The sequence below is a fragment of the Gastrolobium bilobum genome, unplaced genomic scaffold (assembly GCF_033153095.1).
Source record: "Gastrolobium bilobum isolate Gb01-03AN ecotype WA unplaced genomic scaffold, APGP_CSIRO_Gbil_v1 utg51235, whole genome shotgun sequence".
NCBI classification, from domain to species: domain Eukaryota; kingdom Viridiplantae; phylum Streptophyta; class Magnoliopsida; order Fabales; family Fabaceae; genus Gastrolobium; species Gastrolobium bilobum.
Window position 1 is genome coordinate 144008 of NW_026896370.1, and position 16990 is coordinate 160997.

Here is a 16990-nt window from a genome sequence, read left to right on the forward strand (position 1 = left end):
CGCTCCTTGTCCATGCCTTTTCGCACCGGCGATCACTCACCGCCCTCGTCAGCGCTCGGGATGTTACACTAGAGACAAATATCTTGTTCACTAGACCTTTCCTATGCATGGTTGGACTAAAGTCAATGTGGATGGTTCTTGTGTACATGGAGGAATGAGCTCTAGTTGTGGCGGGTGCTTTGTATTGATGCAGGGAAGTGGATCAGTGACTTTCACATAAATCTTGGGTAGTGGGTTAGTCCTCATATCTGAATTATGGGGTTTCCTACATGGTATTGAGTTGGCTTGGAATGCTAGGTTTAAACAAGTTTGGTTCGAAGGGGTCTCCTTGACTGCGATACAACTTATTCAATTGGGTTATAGTGATTGTCTTCCGCTAGTGCCGTTGGTGAGGAAGATCAGGAGTTACCTGGATGGTTCTTGGATGACGAAGTTATCCCACACCTTCAGAGAAGGAAATATGGTGGCTGATTGGCTTGCTGCTTTTAATCGAGACCAAGATGATTGGAATTTATATGTTTTGGATACCCCTCTTATGGACTGTAGCTCTCTCCTTCGTGGAGATGAAATGGGTGATAATAAGCCTAGATTTTGTATCGAGCTTTTAATTTCCCTTATCTTCAAAAAAATAAAATAAAAAGCTTCTACTTCAAATATACCTTATCATAAGCAGGGTACAAGGTTAAGTATCTAAATTTTTATTAATATTTTAGCGTTAAACTTGTGTGACAATTCAATCTAGCGTGCAAGACTCCTATACCTAATTTTCAAGGTCTAAACAAAAAGGGTATTTTAGGACCACACTCCTCTAGTGTCACAACAGCATTAGCTCATGGGAGTGAGTAGTGTTACCACTTTCTACTAGGCTACCCTTAATTGTTGGTCAAGATGCATCTTATAATATATTTATTATATAATTTAATATAAATTTAATTAAACCGAATAACCCAGTGCCTTGACCGAGTTGATAACCGGATCGAGTTTAAAATACTGCTCAGAGGTCACAACATCCAAGACGGAGGCCTTTATAAGCTCTTAAGAACACACAACACCAGAGTTTCTAGGCTTTAATACATCAAGTTAATGCCCTCCACTTTATAATAGAGAAGGGCATTGATGCATTGCTGATGATGAAACCTATAACAAAGAAGAAACAAACATTTAAAAACAATTAATATAACAATATAAAGTCATAAAATTAATAATATTCATTCGTGTAAAAAGGAATAGGATATTGTGTCTACTTTTTTTCATGCCTACTCTACCTACTTATCTCCAACAACGTTAGACATGAAAGAGTGATGAGTAGATAAAGTATCGAAAAGAAAAAGAGTGAAAATTAGTCGAGATTTTGATCTAATAGTATTAAAAAAGAACATATAAAGTAGACATAAAAAAGATAGACATTATATCATATCTCGTGTTAAAAGGAGTGATGAGAAATTTTTCTTCTAGGGATGAAACATCAAAATCCAAAATATGTCATCAAAATATTTGAGTACTTTGGAGATATGATTGTAGAAATGTGGAAAGAGCTTTGTTGGCGAGTGACATCACTCAGTAAAAATAATATTTGTATTATAAAGACTTTGTTATATAACTTTAGGATAGTTGAGTCGATGACGTTTAAATGAAACAAACCACAGATTTGGCTAATATTGTTGGGGAAAGTTATATTTACAAATTTTTTGTTTACAAACTACATTAAGTACTAGGGGTAGTACATTCCAGAACACAGTGTACTACTCATAGTACATAATATAGTTTGTAAAAAAAAAAAATTATTTATATAACCCTCCCTAATATTGTTTAATATTAAATAAAGTTGAGGGTATGAATAAATTAACTAGTGCATAAATTAAAGTCTAAAATATGATTGCTATGTATTTAAACAAGTTTAAAAAGTGTTGTAACTATCCAATATTTTTTAGTTTGATATCCAAATAAGATCAAACAGAACAAATTGATTGGAAGAACCTGGTGGGCTCACCCATCCATAATGTGGGCAATAGTGGTGGAATGAGAAAGGTGCTAGGGAGGGCAATCACCTTCTTTAAGTTTACATAAATAATTAGTTGTGAGGTTTTTTTTTGACATGTAAATAATGATCTTATCCCTTTGAGTTCATATAAGTCTTCAGTTGTGAACATCATATTTCTTCTTTTATTAGTTGAGTCTAGGGTGAGCGACCGCCCCCTTTAAATTAATACAAGCCTTTAATTATGAGATTTTTTTATCATGTAAGTAGTAATTACTGACAAAAAAAATTAAAATATTGCAATTTAAATAAAAAATATGAATATATAGTTATTTTCATACTAATTATAAATCTATTGCAAGATGTTATGCCCGTATAAACGTGACCGTTCACATCCCATGTAGGCGTAAGTGCCACGTCATTCATGCCCTTTTAAGGCATGACCATTCATCACTTCCGCAAGCATTCTTCTCTGATCAAATTTGATAATCTGCAGAATCATGGCAGATCAAAACCATTGCGCAGATCCTTATTACCTTCATCCAAATGAGTCACCTTCCTTAATTCTTGTTTCTCCATTGATGAATGGAAAGAACTACAATTCATGGTCACGAGCCATGAAGGTGGCTCTAACATCGAAAAACAAACTAGCCTTTGTTAATGGCAACATCACAGCTCCTGAGGAAGATGATCCGTTGTTTGCAGCCTGGGAGAGATGCAACACAATGGTACTTTCCTGGCTCCACCGTTCCCTTGATGATTCCATTGTTCAATCGATTCTTTGGATCGATAAAGCATATGAAGTGTGGAGTGATTTGCAAGACCGTTTTCTCCCAATCTGATATGTTCAGAATATCAGATCTGCAAGAAGACTTTCATCAGATTAACCAAGGTGATAGATCGGTTTCTGATTAGCTGAATAATATAAGGCCACTTCCTCCTTGTATCTGTGGAAATCTAGCTCGCATGCGTGAGTATAGAGACACAGATCAAGTAATCAAGTTCTTGAGAGGTCTCAATGAGCAATTTGCTCATGTTCGATCACAGATAATGCTGATGTCCCCTCTCCCTAACATCAACAGAGCCTTTTCTCTGGTTTTACAACAAGAAAGACAACTCCAATCAGATACACATGGTGGAGGTGCAAGGGAGCTAAAAATCTTTTTGCGAATTCCTCTGATAGCTATCATGGCCGTGGTTATTCATACAATAGAGGAAGAGGAAGATCTAACACTGGACGTGGACAAGCCATAGGGAACAAATTTTGTACTCATTGCAAAAAGACCAATCACACGGTTGATACATGTTACTTCAAACATGGATTCCCTCAAGGCTATCGTTCAAGGAATTATCAGAATGCAAGTAATGCTGTGATTTCTGAAGAAACTGATAACAATGGTGCACAGTATAATGATGATATGACTCAGCAAATTTTAGTTCCAAGAAACAAATATGAAGAATTTTGCAATTTCATGCAAAAGTCAGAACCTGAACATGCCACAAACATGGCACACACTGCTATGAATGATAACACAGGTATGAATTCAATTATATGGATTTTAGATACCGGAGCTACAGATCATATTACTAATATTCGATGCATATTTTCGTCTCTTCACAAGATATCACCTCTATCCATAAAACTGCCAAATGGTGATTCTGTTTCTGCTTCATATTCTGGAAATGTCAACATTTCTTCATCTCTTACTTTAAAGAATGTACTGTATGTTCCAGATTTCAAGGTTAACCTCATCTCTGTTTCAAGATTACTTGATAATGTTGCTTGTTTCCTTACCTTTCATGGTTCGACATGTGTCATCAAGCAGAACAACACTTTGAAGACGATTGGTACAGCTGAGAGACATGGAGGACTGTTTGTAATGACCACTGATTTACTTTCATTGAAGCCAAGGTTTCAACTTTCCAGCAATTTTGTTAATTGTAATAAAGATGATCCATCCATATGGCATCTTCGTTTAGGCCATGTATCAGATAGTGTATTGAAGCATGTTGCTTCCAAATTCCCTTTCATACCAAATGTAGCTACAAAACCTTGTGATATATGCCATTTGTCTAGACAAAAGAAACTCCCATTTCCAAATAGCAGTTCAGTTGTGAATAAGATATTTGAAAGGCTACATGCTGATATTTGGGGTCCCTTCTCTGTTCCTACAGTCCAAGGGTATAGATACTTTTTGACATTAGTTGATGAATTTTCCATATTTACATGGGTTCGGTTCATGGTACACAAGAGTGAAGCTAGAACTCTATTGCAGAACTTTATTACCCTCATAGAAAATCAGTTTAATGTGTCACTAAAATGCATCCGAACTGATAATGGCAAGGAATTCATGATACCAACATTTTACTCACAAAAAGGGATCATCCATGAGACTAGTTGTGTGGAGACTCCACAACAGAATGGTTTGGTGGAACGTAAACACCAACACATCATTAATGTTACACGAGCATTGGCTTTCCAAGCCTCTTTACCACAATCTCTTTGGAGTTTTGCAGTGAACCATTCCATCCTCATTATTAACAACCTTCCAACTCCTTTACTTCAACAGAAATCACCATATGAAATCCTATATTCCACTCCTCCCATACTTCACAACCTTAGAGTCTTTGGTTGCTTAGCCTATGCCTCCACTTTATCCTCCCAAAGACACAAACTATCACCTCGAGTCAGAAAATGTGTTTATTTAGGCCACCCTGCTCATACCAAAGGCTGTGTTCTTTATGATCTCCAAACCCATCAGATTTTTATTTCCCGAAATTCAGTTTTATATGAGACTGTCTTTCCCTTAATTGCTAAACCACCTGTTTCTACCACTGAACCCAACAATTTCTCCATATTTCCCATTCCTTCACCACTTGAATATGATACTCCTTTACCACCAATTACTGATAATTCTCCTTCAAACCCAACTACAGATCCTTCTCCAAATCCAAATATCATTCCTTCTCCCAACACAATATCCATACCAATCTGTCGCCCTTCAAGAATTAGAAATCCTCCTTCATACCTTCGAGACTTTCACTGCAATTCCCTCCATACATCTCCTACTGTCAAGTACCCTTTACATGAAGTCCTCTCTTATGATCGTTGCTCACCTAAATTTCACCGGTTCTGTTTTAATGTTTCACTACAGGTTGATCCCCATACTTACAAAGAGGCCATCAAGCATGATTGCTGGAAACAAGCCATGAACACAGAATTACAAGCTTTATCCCTTAATGAAACTTGGAAACTTGTTGATTTACCCAAAGGCAAGACTTCCATCGGTTGCAAATGGGTGTACAAAACTAAATACAATGCTGATGGTTCCATAGAGAGACACAAGGCCAGATTAGTGGCAAAGGGGTACACACAAGTCGAAGGCATAGACTATTTTGACACATTCTCTCCCGTTGCCAAACTTACCACCGTGCGGACTCTACTTGCTCTTGCAGCTGCCAACAACTGGTACCTCGAGTAATTAGATGTTAATAACGCATTTTTACATGGTGACTTAGATGAGGATGTCTACATGATCTTACCTCCTGGTTTGGCTAGTTCCAACCCGAACCATGTTTGCAAGCTTCTCAAATCCCTATATGGCCTTAAGCAGGCTAGTAGGCAGTGGCATTCTAAGCTTACCTCTGCCTTGTTTTCCTTGGGATACACTCAGTCACAGGCTGATCATTCTCTTTTTACTTTAAAGCATGGTTCTCATTTCACTGCTATCCTCGTTTATGTGGATGATTTGGTTCTGGCTGGGAACAACTTGCTTGAGATTCAACGTGTTAAGCAGTGCCTTGATAACCAGTTTCGTATAAAGGACCTTGGTGCTTTAAGGTTCTTCCTTGGCCTTGAGATTTCTCGTTCCTCTAAAGGCATCACTGTTAATCAACGCAAATATGCTTTAGAGCTTCTCTCTGACTCGGGTTTACTTGCAGCAAAGTCTGCTTCCACGCCTATGGATGCTTCTCTCAAGCTTAAACGTGCAATGGGGGTTGTGTTACCTGACCCTTCTTCATTTTGTCGTCTTGTTGGTCGATTGCTCTATCTCACAACCACACGACCAGACATTGCTTTCCCTGTGCAACAATTGAGCCAGTTCATTTCAGCTCCCACTGATATGCATCAAGCTGTTGCACTTCGTGTTCTTCGCTATATAAAGAGTGCTCCATCACTGGCAACTGTGTTTTTCTCGGTTCAACACTTATCTCTTGGAAATCCAAGAAGCAAACTACGGTCTCTCGATCTTCATGTGAAGCAGAGTATCGTGCTCTAGCCAATCTCTCCTGTGAGATTCAATGGCTATCATATCTCCTTCGTGACTTGCACTTTCCTTTGTCCCAAGCTACAACGGTCTACTGTGACAATGCTTCTGCTATATACTTGGCCCATAATCCAACATTTCATGAGCGGACCAAGCATGTGGAAATCGATTGTCATGTGATTCGGGAAAAGGTGCTTCATGGTCTGATTCACTTGTTGCCTGTCTCCTCCGCTAATCAGCTTGCTGATCTTTTTACCAAGCCTCTGTATGTTACTGCTTTCCAGCAAGCTCTTTCCAAGTTGAGCCTTCTGGATATCCATCGTCCCACTTGCGGGGGGTGTTACCATCCTCTATTTCAAGTAACTCCACTTCACATGAAGCACACGTGGATACAGTACAGATACATGAAGAAAATAGATCCAACTAATTTGTGTTTGAGATGAGTTGGCATTAGTTATCTTTCTGTTAGTTTTCTGTTAAGCTAATTATAGCTTCGGTTAGTTTGTTAGCTAATTATAGTTAGTGGTAGTTTCTGTTACATTTTTTACGCTTCAGTTTATGCTTATCACCTACTGTATATAAGGTGAAAGCCTTCCTTGTAAGATGCAGATTAGCATAATGAATTTTTACAGAATTCCAAGAGAACAAGCGCAAGTTGGTTGGCCTATACAACAGAATAGAATCCTCTTCAACAACATGGTTCACAAAACCCAACCTTTCAGCTACCTCTGCCGTCAATGGCATGGCCGTGAGAGATACATCGCATGCTTTATTTGCCTCTATAATGCGCGAAAGCTTATGAGACAAACCCCACGAAGGAAATATCCCAAACCTACAATCAATAGAGCCAAAGATTAAAATACAGTAAACAAAAATGGCCCCTTTTTGTTTTAGAGATATAACTTTTATTTGCTCATCTGAAGTAAATGATACTGAATTATTGTAATAAACCATAATAACACAATAAATCCTAAATAAAATTATAAATTATTATTATTGATTTATTTATTTTTAAAATAGGGAACAAACCTAGCATGAGTGTCTATGAACTTAGATTCTTTTTTGCAGCAATCAAGATGTCACAAGCGAGGGCAAACTCGAACCCAGCAATGACGGCGAATCCTCTGATTGCTCCGATTATAGGTTTGCGGCACCACACCACACCACATAAATTTATAATATGTGGAGCCTATGAAACCATTATTTTCATACTGCTATTTTTTCTAGGGAATTAAACAGAGTATGCTTTTGTTAAACTTTTTTTTTAATTTCCTTTAAATATTATTTCTTGGTGATTTTTCAGCTTTAGTTCTGGGTTCCCAGAATACAAATTTAGTGAGATGGGTTCGGGGCAGTGCCTCCGAAAATATTTTTAAAGAAAATTTTAAATGTATTAAAAAAAAAAAAAAAAAACAAAACTTCAACTTAACATAAAAAAATTATTCTTAACATTTTTTTTTAATCAAACTGATTTGTTGTATAACATTGTAAAATATTCAAAAAAATATATATCTTCCGACATATGTATCAAATGTGTCCATGCTACAACCTTGTCCTTTACGTTAATCTTGGCATCACGAGAGATCAGTATTTCAACCATCTTCAACCAACCTTTGCTGGCAGCATAGTGTAAAGAAGTGCGACCCGATTGTTTATCAGATTAACATCAGCTCCTACCAAAAATGAAGAACAAGAACATTCAAGATACTTGATGAATCTTTCTGCATTGTAATAATTAAAAAAAAAGTCAAAAATTCATGTCACGGGTGACCAAATAGGTCCGCCCCTGTTCCCAGTTGTCATCTCATTCCAGCTTTCTCTCTCTAAACCAATTCGGTTGGTTATTTCCACAAAGGCTATTTCCACAAAAGCTTTAGTTCTGGGTTCCCAGTTGTCATCTCGTTCCCAATTGAAATGAATCCTCTTTTTTTTTTTAAAAAACCTTTGTCCTCAAATTTTCTTTGATGAGTCTTTTGTTATGTGTATGGATTTGATTTGGTTTTTTGAAGAATTTTCATGTCAGAGACTACGAGATTCTATTCAATTGAAGTGGAGTTGACTTTCATAACTGCCGCCACAGGAAGGGAAGAAAAAGGAAAACAAAATATCAATGCTTAGAGCTTTTGGGCAAGTCTTTCATTGATGCAGGTTATGAAGTAAATTAAAAAACCCCAATAGAAAGGCACATGGTCGCGCGCGTTTTGTGCGTGATTAGGAGAGAGAATATGCTTAAATTAAACGTGAGGGGTTACGTCTAATTAAACCATGATCAACGTGGCACTCAGGGCTGATTGGGGTGTGAGTGGTCACCAGGGGTGTAAATGGGCCAGGCTGGCCTGGCCCGGCCTACATTGAGCCCAGCCCAGCCCAGGCCCGACCTCTCAGAAAAGTAGAGTAGGCTTAGGCTTATAAAAAAGCTTTTTTAATAAATAGCCCATAGGCCAATTTTGTCAAGCCCGGCCTACAGCCTTGTAGGCTGGCCTATTTAATTTATTAAAATAAAATAATAAAATAATATTTATTTTATGTGGCAAAGACACAAAGTACCAAATACCAATATCTCTTACTTTTTGTGCTATTTTATTTTATGAAAGGAAAACTTGTCTGATGTCTCCAAATTTTACATGTTGTTACAGCTTAATACCATGGAGCAATGGGTACCTTGCTGGAGTATGATGTTACTGATGAAGATCTTTCAATAATACTCTTCTTTCCCTTGTCTTGATGGTGGTTTAAAGATTTTTAGATGAATGACATTCTCTTGTAGACTTTATTTCAGCATCCGTTAATTGTATTTTTCTTATTTTTCTCATTTCTTTGACTCTATTCCTCTATGATATACATTCTAGAGCTGAGGTATTATGTTGACTCTTTCTTGTTTGTCATTTTTTTCTTATGAGAAGTACTAGTGCATGCATGAATGAAACTTTCTTTGCTCTATACAATTATTTTTTTTCTTAGTATATATAGTTGGAGGCCTACAAGGCCTGTAGACCATGTCAGGCTTTCTTATTTTTTAAAATGGTCCGGGCTTGGCCTACAAATAAAGCCTTTAATAGGCCAGTAGGCCAGATAAGCTGAATTTTTTTTGACGTAGGCTTGGGCCAGGATGGCCAAAGCCCAGCTCAGCCCAGCCCATTTACACCCCTAGTGGTCACACTCAATCTGGACATGAAATCTTACAATATATCCTTAAATAGTATGGAAACAACAATATATTATAATTATTTATTTAAATTGTAATATTTTAATTTTTTGTGAGTAATTACCTCCTTCAAGTTCATACAAATTTTTAATTGTGAATAACATCTTTGATTTTTTGGTCATATAAATAATTATGAGAAAGAATATATTTACAACCTATTTTCGTGTATAAACTTTTACAACCACATTTTAACCGTTGATTTCCGCCAATTTGACAGTTATAATTTATTGGAAATTAATAATTAATTAATAAATGTGACCCAATAAATTATAACTGTTAAATTGACATAAATCAACGTTTAATATATGGTTGTAAACAAAAATAGGCTGTAAGTATAACATTCCTCAATAATTATAATTTATAAAAATATTACACTTACAAAGGGCATAGTCTAATTTGTAATTATAAATAGTATGAACTTTGCATTGTTGACATAGTCTAATTTCATTGTCTAACACACACAAAAACAAAAACAAAGGGCATAGCAAGTTTCAAATTTTAAAGGTAGAAATCAATCAACTAACACAGCATTTGAAACCTATAATACTAAATTACTAATTGCACATCAATATGAAGTGATAAAATCATAATGGGGTTCTTACCAAAAATAAAAATAAAAAATCATAATGGGGTTATGCAAAAATAATAATAAAATCAACTGTAATAAAATAAAATAATATAAATATAAAATATTATGTGTATAAGCAGTATTAATATTTCATGTCACGTAAGCCATTTTGGTTCCAAGCACGGCTCCTTGATAGTACACAGTCAATTTCTTTATTAAACAATTATTATATTTTAAATAAAAATTGTCAACCACGTGTACCCGTCTAAGCATGCTTTTCCGTTGGTTACTACGAAAACAAAGAACCAGAACCTATCTTCGAATTTCTGACATATCCAAATTGTCGTACGACCGTGCAATTTTTTATGTTCGATCACCATATCATTATTTTATAAAAAGTATTCTAGAATTCATCTTCTGGAAACTTTTACCAAATGCAACGGTTGATTTTGATTTTATGGTGGTTAAGAAAAAAAAAACAAGAGAGCTTCGATTCTTTCTTCACTTCTGGTTGCTTTTCTTTCAGCCGTTGTAGTACATATATGCAAAATAGTCTTCATTCTTTATGAAAAACGCATACATTCAACTACTGCTTTGTATGAAAAATGGAAACTTATAATTAATATTTTCTCTGCTCCTTGACTCATGTATTAATTATTGTGAAGTTAGACAAAACAAATTACTCAAATTAATGTCAGCAACAGCATGTTTAGTGTGTTCTAGATTAATAATTGACTGACCCCTTGAAGAATGAAAAGACAGATCCCAGAATCAGTAATGTCATAATTAAACATGTAACTTTTGTTGTGATTCCTTCTTTCTCTCATGTATATTAGGTGGGCAATTGTTACCCCTCAAACTCATACAAGCATACCATTATTTTTTAATAAAACAGATAATGATAACTTTCAAACCTCATGAAACTTTTTAATTGTGAATATTATTTTTATTCTTTTTATCATATAAATTATTGTAATTTAAAAGAAATACATTTATAATTATATTACTTACAAAATTTTCTGGTTACTTCCTTGCTTATATGATATAAGCTTTTGAGTTAAAATAGTTATTTATATGATATTAAAGTCAACGTGACTAAGTGGTCATGATTTTGATTCTTATTACCTCCATTTTATTAATATTTTTGTGTGAATATTATAGAGTTTCTTAGTAAAGGTAAGTTGGGCATGATACATCATTCACCCTTAAGATCCAAGAGGCTTTGGTGCGACGGGGTATGTTAAAAAAATATAAAATTATTAATGTGATATCACCCAACAATTTAAATTTTTGGGTTGAAATGATTGGATACTGTACAAAAGCATTTGGCAAATGAGATATCACCCAACAATTGGTAAATTTCTTCATGTAGTAATTAATTAATATATGTCTTAATCTTTCTGACTCTTGCATTGCATTTCTTTTTATGAGTTTGTCTATTTTCAAAAGCATTTTAAAGATTGAATATTCTTATTTTAAAGGTACAAAATTTAAAGCATACAATTCTCAGTAATCTTGGCCTTCGACAATTGGTCATGTCATCAATTTTAATGTTAGGAACAGGAACTCAAAATAAGTTGTAGTTAATGTTGTATAAATACTTTTTCTTTTTATATATAAACAAAAGAGTTTCGACTCCAGCTGATTAAGTACATATCAAATTGCTCAGTTAATTCATTTAACAAATGAACAGAAAGGTTAACAATGAATATTCCTTTTGTTCCAATATATTTGGATTAGGACAAATTGTAGCAAGTGGATTAACTAATAAGGGGTTGGTTAAAAGTTAGTATGGAGAGTTTTGCGGTACATATAACCCTACCCAGTTCAAGTGGAAACGATCGAATAATGAATGAAGAATATAGATAATATTAAAACAAAAAAATGTGTAGATCTCGAAAAGTTATGTGGAATCAAAAAAAGAATTACCTGATTTGGATACTCGAGTCAAAAGTTATGGCCTTTAGAAGTTTTATGATTAAATTATTTTTTTTTTGAAAAAAAAAGTGACACGCGTCAACACCTCATGAGAGACGTCCCATTTGGGCGTCTTCCCCTTAGGTTGAGACGTCTCAATGGCGCGTCACATGTGACGTCCAAAAGAGACATCACAGTGTGTAATAGATCCGTAATTTTTTCCGAAACCGTAATAAAATCGTAATTATTTAATTAAAAAATATTATTTTAATTTTTTTTGCCCTAAGCTCTTACGCTGAAAGTATCACCGAAATGACGTGGACTCGTGGAGCTCAAAAGTTCATATATCCTTGCACGTAAACACCTACCAGCTGTTATCAAAAAAAAAAAAAAAAACACCTACCAGCTCATAAAATCCTGAAGTGCTTCCAAGTCTAATCGTATGAATCTAACTTGCTTTTCGGTGGTGTTCCGGCATGAAATTTTTGTGTTAATTAGTTACATTACTCTAATTGAATTTTGATATTTGAACCTGGAATTGGTTTAAAAATAATCAAATTATTTATCCGGGCCGGTTATGATCCCTATCACGTTGATCTTTCTATCTGTCTTTTTTTCAATGTTAGATTAGATTAGATTTTATCCAAAAAAAAAAAAGATTAGATTCAAATCAAAGATTCTAAACTATATAATTTTTTTTTAAAAAAAATAAACAGTTATAATAGCGATCCCATAACTCAATATCTCTTAGGTTATCCATGTCATTTTTATTCTCTCTCTTTTAAACAAAACAAAATTATAAAATTGTTATACTTTTAACCCCACCAATGTTCTCTGTTTTTTTTTTTTTTGAAATACTCCAATGTTCTCTGTCTTTGTTGTTCTTCCTTTTTCTTTCTTTTTTCTCTCCCCTCTCTACGTTATGAATTATTTGAGTTATGTCCATTCGTCCTAAAAAAAGTACTTGTACTGAAGAGTAATTGACAAGGGAAAAAAAATCAAATGTGTTGGTAGCATGCAATTTAGATGCTTGTAATATTATGATATACCGATGATTAGAGAATTTTGTACGGTCATGTGAAGCATAGAGAAAAAAGTGATCTTTTTTAGTATAAATATGCATATAACTCCGATAATTCATAGAAAAGAGAGGAAAGAAAAAAGAGAGTGACAAATTTAAGTATTTTTTTAAAATATTTTTGTGTTTGGAAGATAGTATATAAGATATAGAAGCAGCCACTGTAACTGTTTATTTTTATTTAATTCTATATATAATGTTTGGAACCATCAATTTAAATCCAATTCAACGGTAGGAAAAATGACAACAACTAGGACGGTTAATTAATAGACAGTATACCGACCCAAATAATATAAGTTTGTTGTTTCCTCTCTTTTCTCGTCATTATGACCAAATAATAGATTTTTTTAAAAAAATAAATATTTTAATTTAGGATCTTTCTCCTGACGGTCATTATCTATACTATTGTAGAGGATTTTTTTTTGGGTAATCTAGAGGGAAAAACCCCAAAAAAGATCAAGTCAACAGGATTTTGTTTTTTAGGATCTTTCTCCTGACGGTCATTATCTATACTATTGTAGAGGATTTTTTTTTATTTGTTCACAATTTCGTTTTTCCAAAATATCATATTTTATATTTTCCCACAATATTATTTTTAGATACTCTTTACTTTACAATCGTAACTGTTTTTAATCAATCACCGACTCCTTAATTACTCTGTTTTTGTTTAGTAAAACTTGTTATATTTGACTCTTTATTATTAGTATTCTTGTTAGGGGAGGATTATATTTACAAATTTTTTTTTTACAAGTTCTTATAAACTACACTGTATATTGTGAATAGTATACTATGTGCTGTAATGTATTATTCCTATGACATAATATAGTTTATAAACAAAAAAATTTATAAATATAACTTTTCTTATTCTTCTAATCTTAAATAAAAAAAATTATAGATTGCTTACAAAAAAAAAAATTATAGATTGAGAACCACGTAATGTTCCAGGTCCAACGTTGCAGTTCACTACACCACAAATAATCAAACTTTAAAGTCAAGGTTGTGTACTGGAGCCAATTATTAAAGAAAACGATACGTTCCAAAAATATACAAACTTAAAAAATGGTAGCTAATTAAGTCAAGGCCGGAACCCACATGAAATAAATGAAGCTTAGATTTTTAGATTTTTTTTTGCTTGGAACAAAAGTAGATGGATGAATAAGTCTTTATTTATTTATTTTTTATTTGAATCGATCAATATATATGATGAGACTGTTTCTCTCTTCAACTACAGTTTTAGTTTTAGTTTTTTTATTTTTATTTCTCTGTTCGTAGATGAGAGTTAAAGTTTGACACATAATTTCGGTGATGTGTTATGTGACTCATGTTTATGCAAGTGCTTACCCAACCCTGTCGGATCTAGAAGAAAATTTTGATAGATAACCTTAATTTATAGCTATTAGAAAGAATTAACAAAAGTGGTCATATGAATTAACAACAATGACTATTTGATTGTTTAACTTATTCATCAACCTTCAAATTAAATAGTTCAATTTATTGTTTATAAAATAAGATAATGGAGTGCAATAGAGATTTAGACTCGATTCTTTCATCTGCTTTGACAAAATCGTTTTAAATAATTCAAAAAAAAAACTCTTTCTTCCTTTTGTTCTAACTTCTAAGAGAGAAAAGTGATTATTTAAGGTTTCACAGAAACGATTGATGGAACGAAACTTACTTCCATCCAACTTATTGAACAGTCCCACAACTTTATTTCATTTCATTCATAATTTCATCAAAGATAAACCTATGAAACTGAATAAGAATAATAATAATAATAATAATAATAATAATAATAAATTCGTTGCGGTTGACACTCAGAATTTGACTTTAGATCTTGATAAATTCATGCCGTAGTTATGGATTCATTTTCTTCATGCATGAACCTCAAAGTGTACGGTACCGTTTTTACAAGCCATTACCACCCATTATTGACATGCCCTTTTACTTTGAAAGCTTAATCAAATAATTTAGTTCTATATACTTTTCCACCACCCATTATTGACATGTACGTTTACTATGAAGCGTTTATACAAATTAGGCCATGTGCTGCCGTTCGGCCGCAATAATTTAAACCAACAAAAATAACCCATTGCTTTTACCAATGTCATAACATAACATGACATAAATAAGAGATTAAGACGAATCAGTCGTGTTTGTGATTTAACATACAATATGGAATAAATTTTTTTATGTTAGATTTCACCAATACAAATTTAAAAACAGATCGACCACTTCTTTGCACAAATTTGACACAGATAATGTTGTGTTTGCAACTTGACATATAACACAAAACAAATTTTCTTATGTCAAATTTATACAACATAAATATAATTTAAAATGAGTTAATCCGAACACAAATTTTTCGTGTCATGTTAAAAATTATCACCCATATTCATATTTACTTGAGAGTTAAAGTTTATTTTACAACATCACCTCCCATTTTGTCAACCAAGGAGTACCATCAATCACCGTTCAAATAAATAACCCAGAGAAACAAATCAATATATATAATTCAGGTCACCACTATGAACAGTTAGCTTCCTTACCAAATTGCGTAGCTTGACCATATATCCCTTTTCAATTTGGACACCTTCCCCCTCATTTCGCATAAAATAACAACGGTCAACTTATGTCATCTATATATCTTCGCCTTTCTCACTCGTCAAACCCAACCCCACCCATATTATATATAAATATATTATTATATATAATATTAATATATATAATATAGTATATATAAAGGACCAACCACAGTAACTAACATAATATATATACATAAACAAATCCACAAGAACCTCCATAGACCCAAATAGCAACAGCTTCTGCTATTCACCAAATTAAACCCTTTTCCACCAAAATCTTCTACTTTTTTCTGGGGAGTTTTTTTTTTTTTTTTTTTTTTCCAATGTCAAGTGTTGGATGCAATAGGGGTCCTGTGAAGATTGTGATAATCAATACTCAGTATGTGGAAACTGATGCTACAAGCTTTAAGTCTGTGGTGCAGAAGTTAACTGGTAAAGATTCTGATCCTTTAGCATCAGAAGCAGAGGGAAAAGCTCAGAGGGAGAGACATAAACGACATGGGGTTGAGGTTCCAGATGCGGTAAGTGATCTTCGAAGAAGCTCTTTTTTGATGAGAGATGTGTCGTTTAAGGAGTTTGAAAGGTTGCTCAATGAGATGCCACCGTTAAACGAACTGATCTGATCTGATTGATACTAACTACTTATCATCTACGTATATATATATTTATATATACATGAGTTTGTATTTGATTAATTGGTTTAATTCAATTTCAGTACTGTATACCACAGATACATTTATGTTTTTGTTGTTGTTTGAGGGGTTATGTATATATATAGAGAGATAGAGAGTTTGTGGGACTGTGTCCTATGCTCTTATTATAACTTGAATAAATGTTACATTGCTATTCACTATTGCTATTGATGCTTGCAAATATATGATTAGTTTAGGCTAAGGTGCATTATACAAAAGATTAATTGTTGATTTAATATTTAAGTTAACCAAATTTACAGAATGACAATTTTAAGAGATGATCAAATAACAAAGCAATTGGGGTGTACAAGATGAAGATTGTATACTTGTATAATCAACAACATTAATTAAATTTTTGCTTGGGTTAAGGCTCCTCAAGATGAAGTAATAACATAATAAGGTGAAGGTATTTGAATTAATAATTGAAAATATTAGGGGCCACCAAGGATATTGATTCGGTCCCAACTGGGAGAAAAATAAAGTATTATTTAATTCGATATCCCCTGTTAAGACCAAGTACTTCGTTGATACTCGTTTTAAAAAGGGGAAAAAAAAAAAAAACGAATTTGTAATACGAAATCAAGATACTGCAATGTCCAAAAAAAAATACTGCGCACCACTAGGGATAACCTAGTGGTGTTGGGTGTATTTAGTGTGTATTAAGTGTGCGGTTTGATTCCCTGTAATGTCCAAAAAAAAAGA

The 16990-nt window shown here is 33.7% G+C and overlaps 1 protein-coding gene across 1 annotated transcript; it reads left to right on the forward strand.

Moving 5' to 3' along the window:
- The first annotated feature begins 15919 nt into the window (after positions 1-15919).
- Positions 15920-16219, forward strand: LOC133299403 (VQ motif-containing protein 1-like). The gene has a single exon (XM_061498857.1). The coding sequence runs from the start codon at positions 15920-15922 to the stop codon at positions 16217-16219; it is 300 nt and encodes a 99-aa protein (XP_061354841.1).
- Positions 16220-16990: the final 771 nt, after the last annotated feature.

What these genes read in the sequence shown, in the direction of transcription:
- LOC133299403 (XM_061498857.1), top strand. Translation starts at nt 15,920, where the DNA reads ATGTCAAGTGTTGGATGCAATAGGGGTCCTGTGAAGATTGTGATAATC.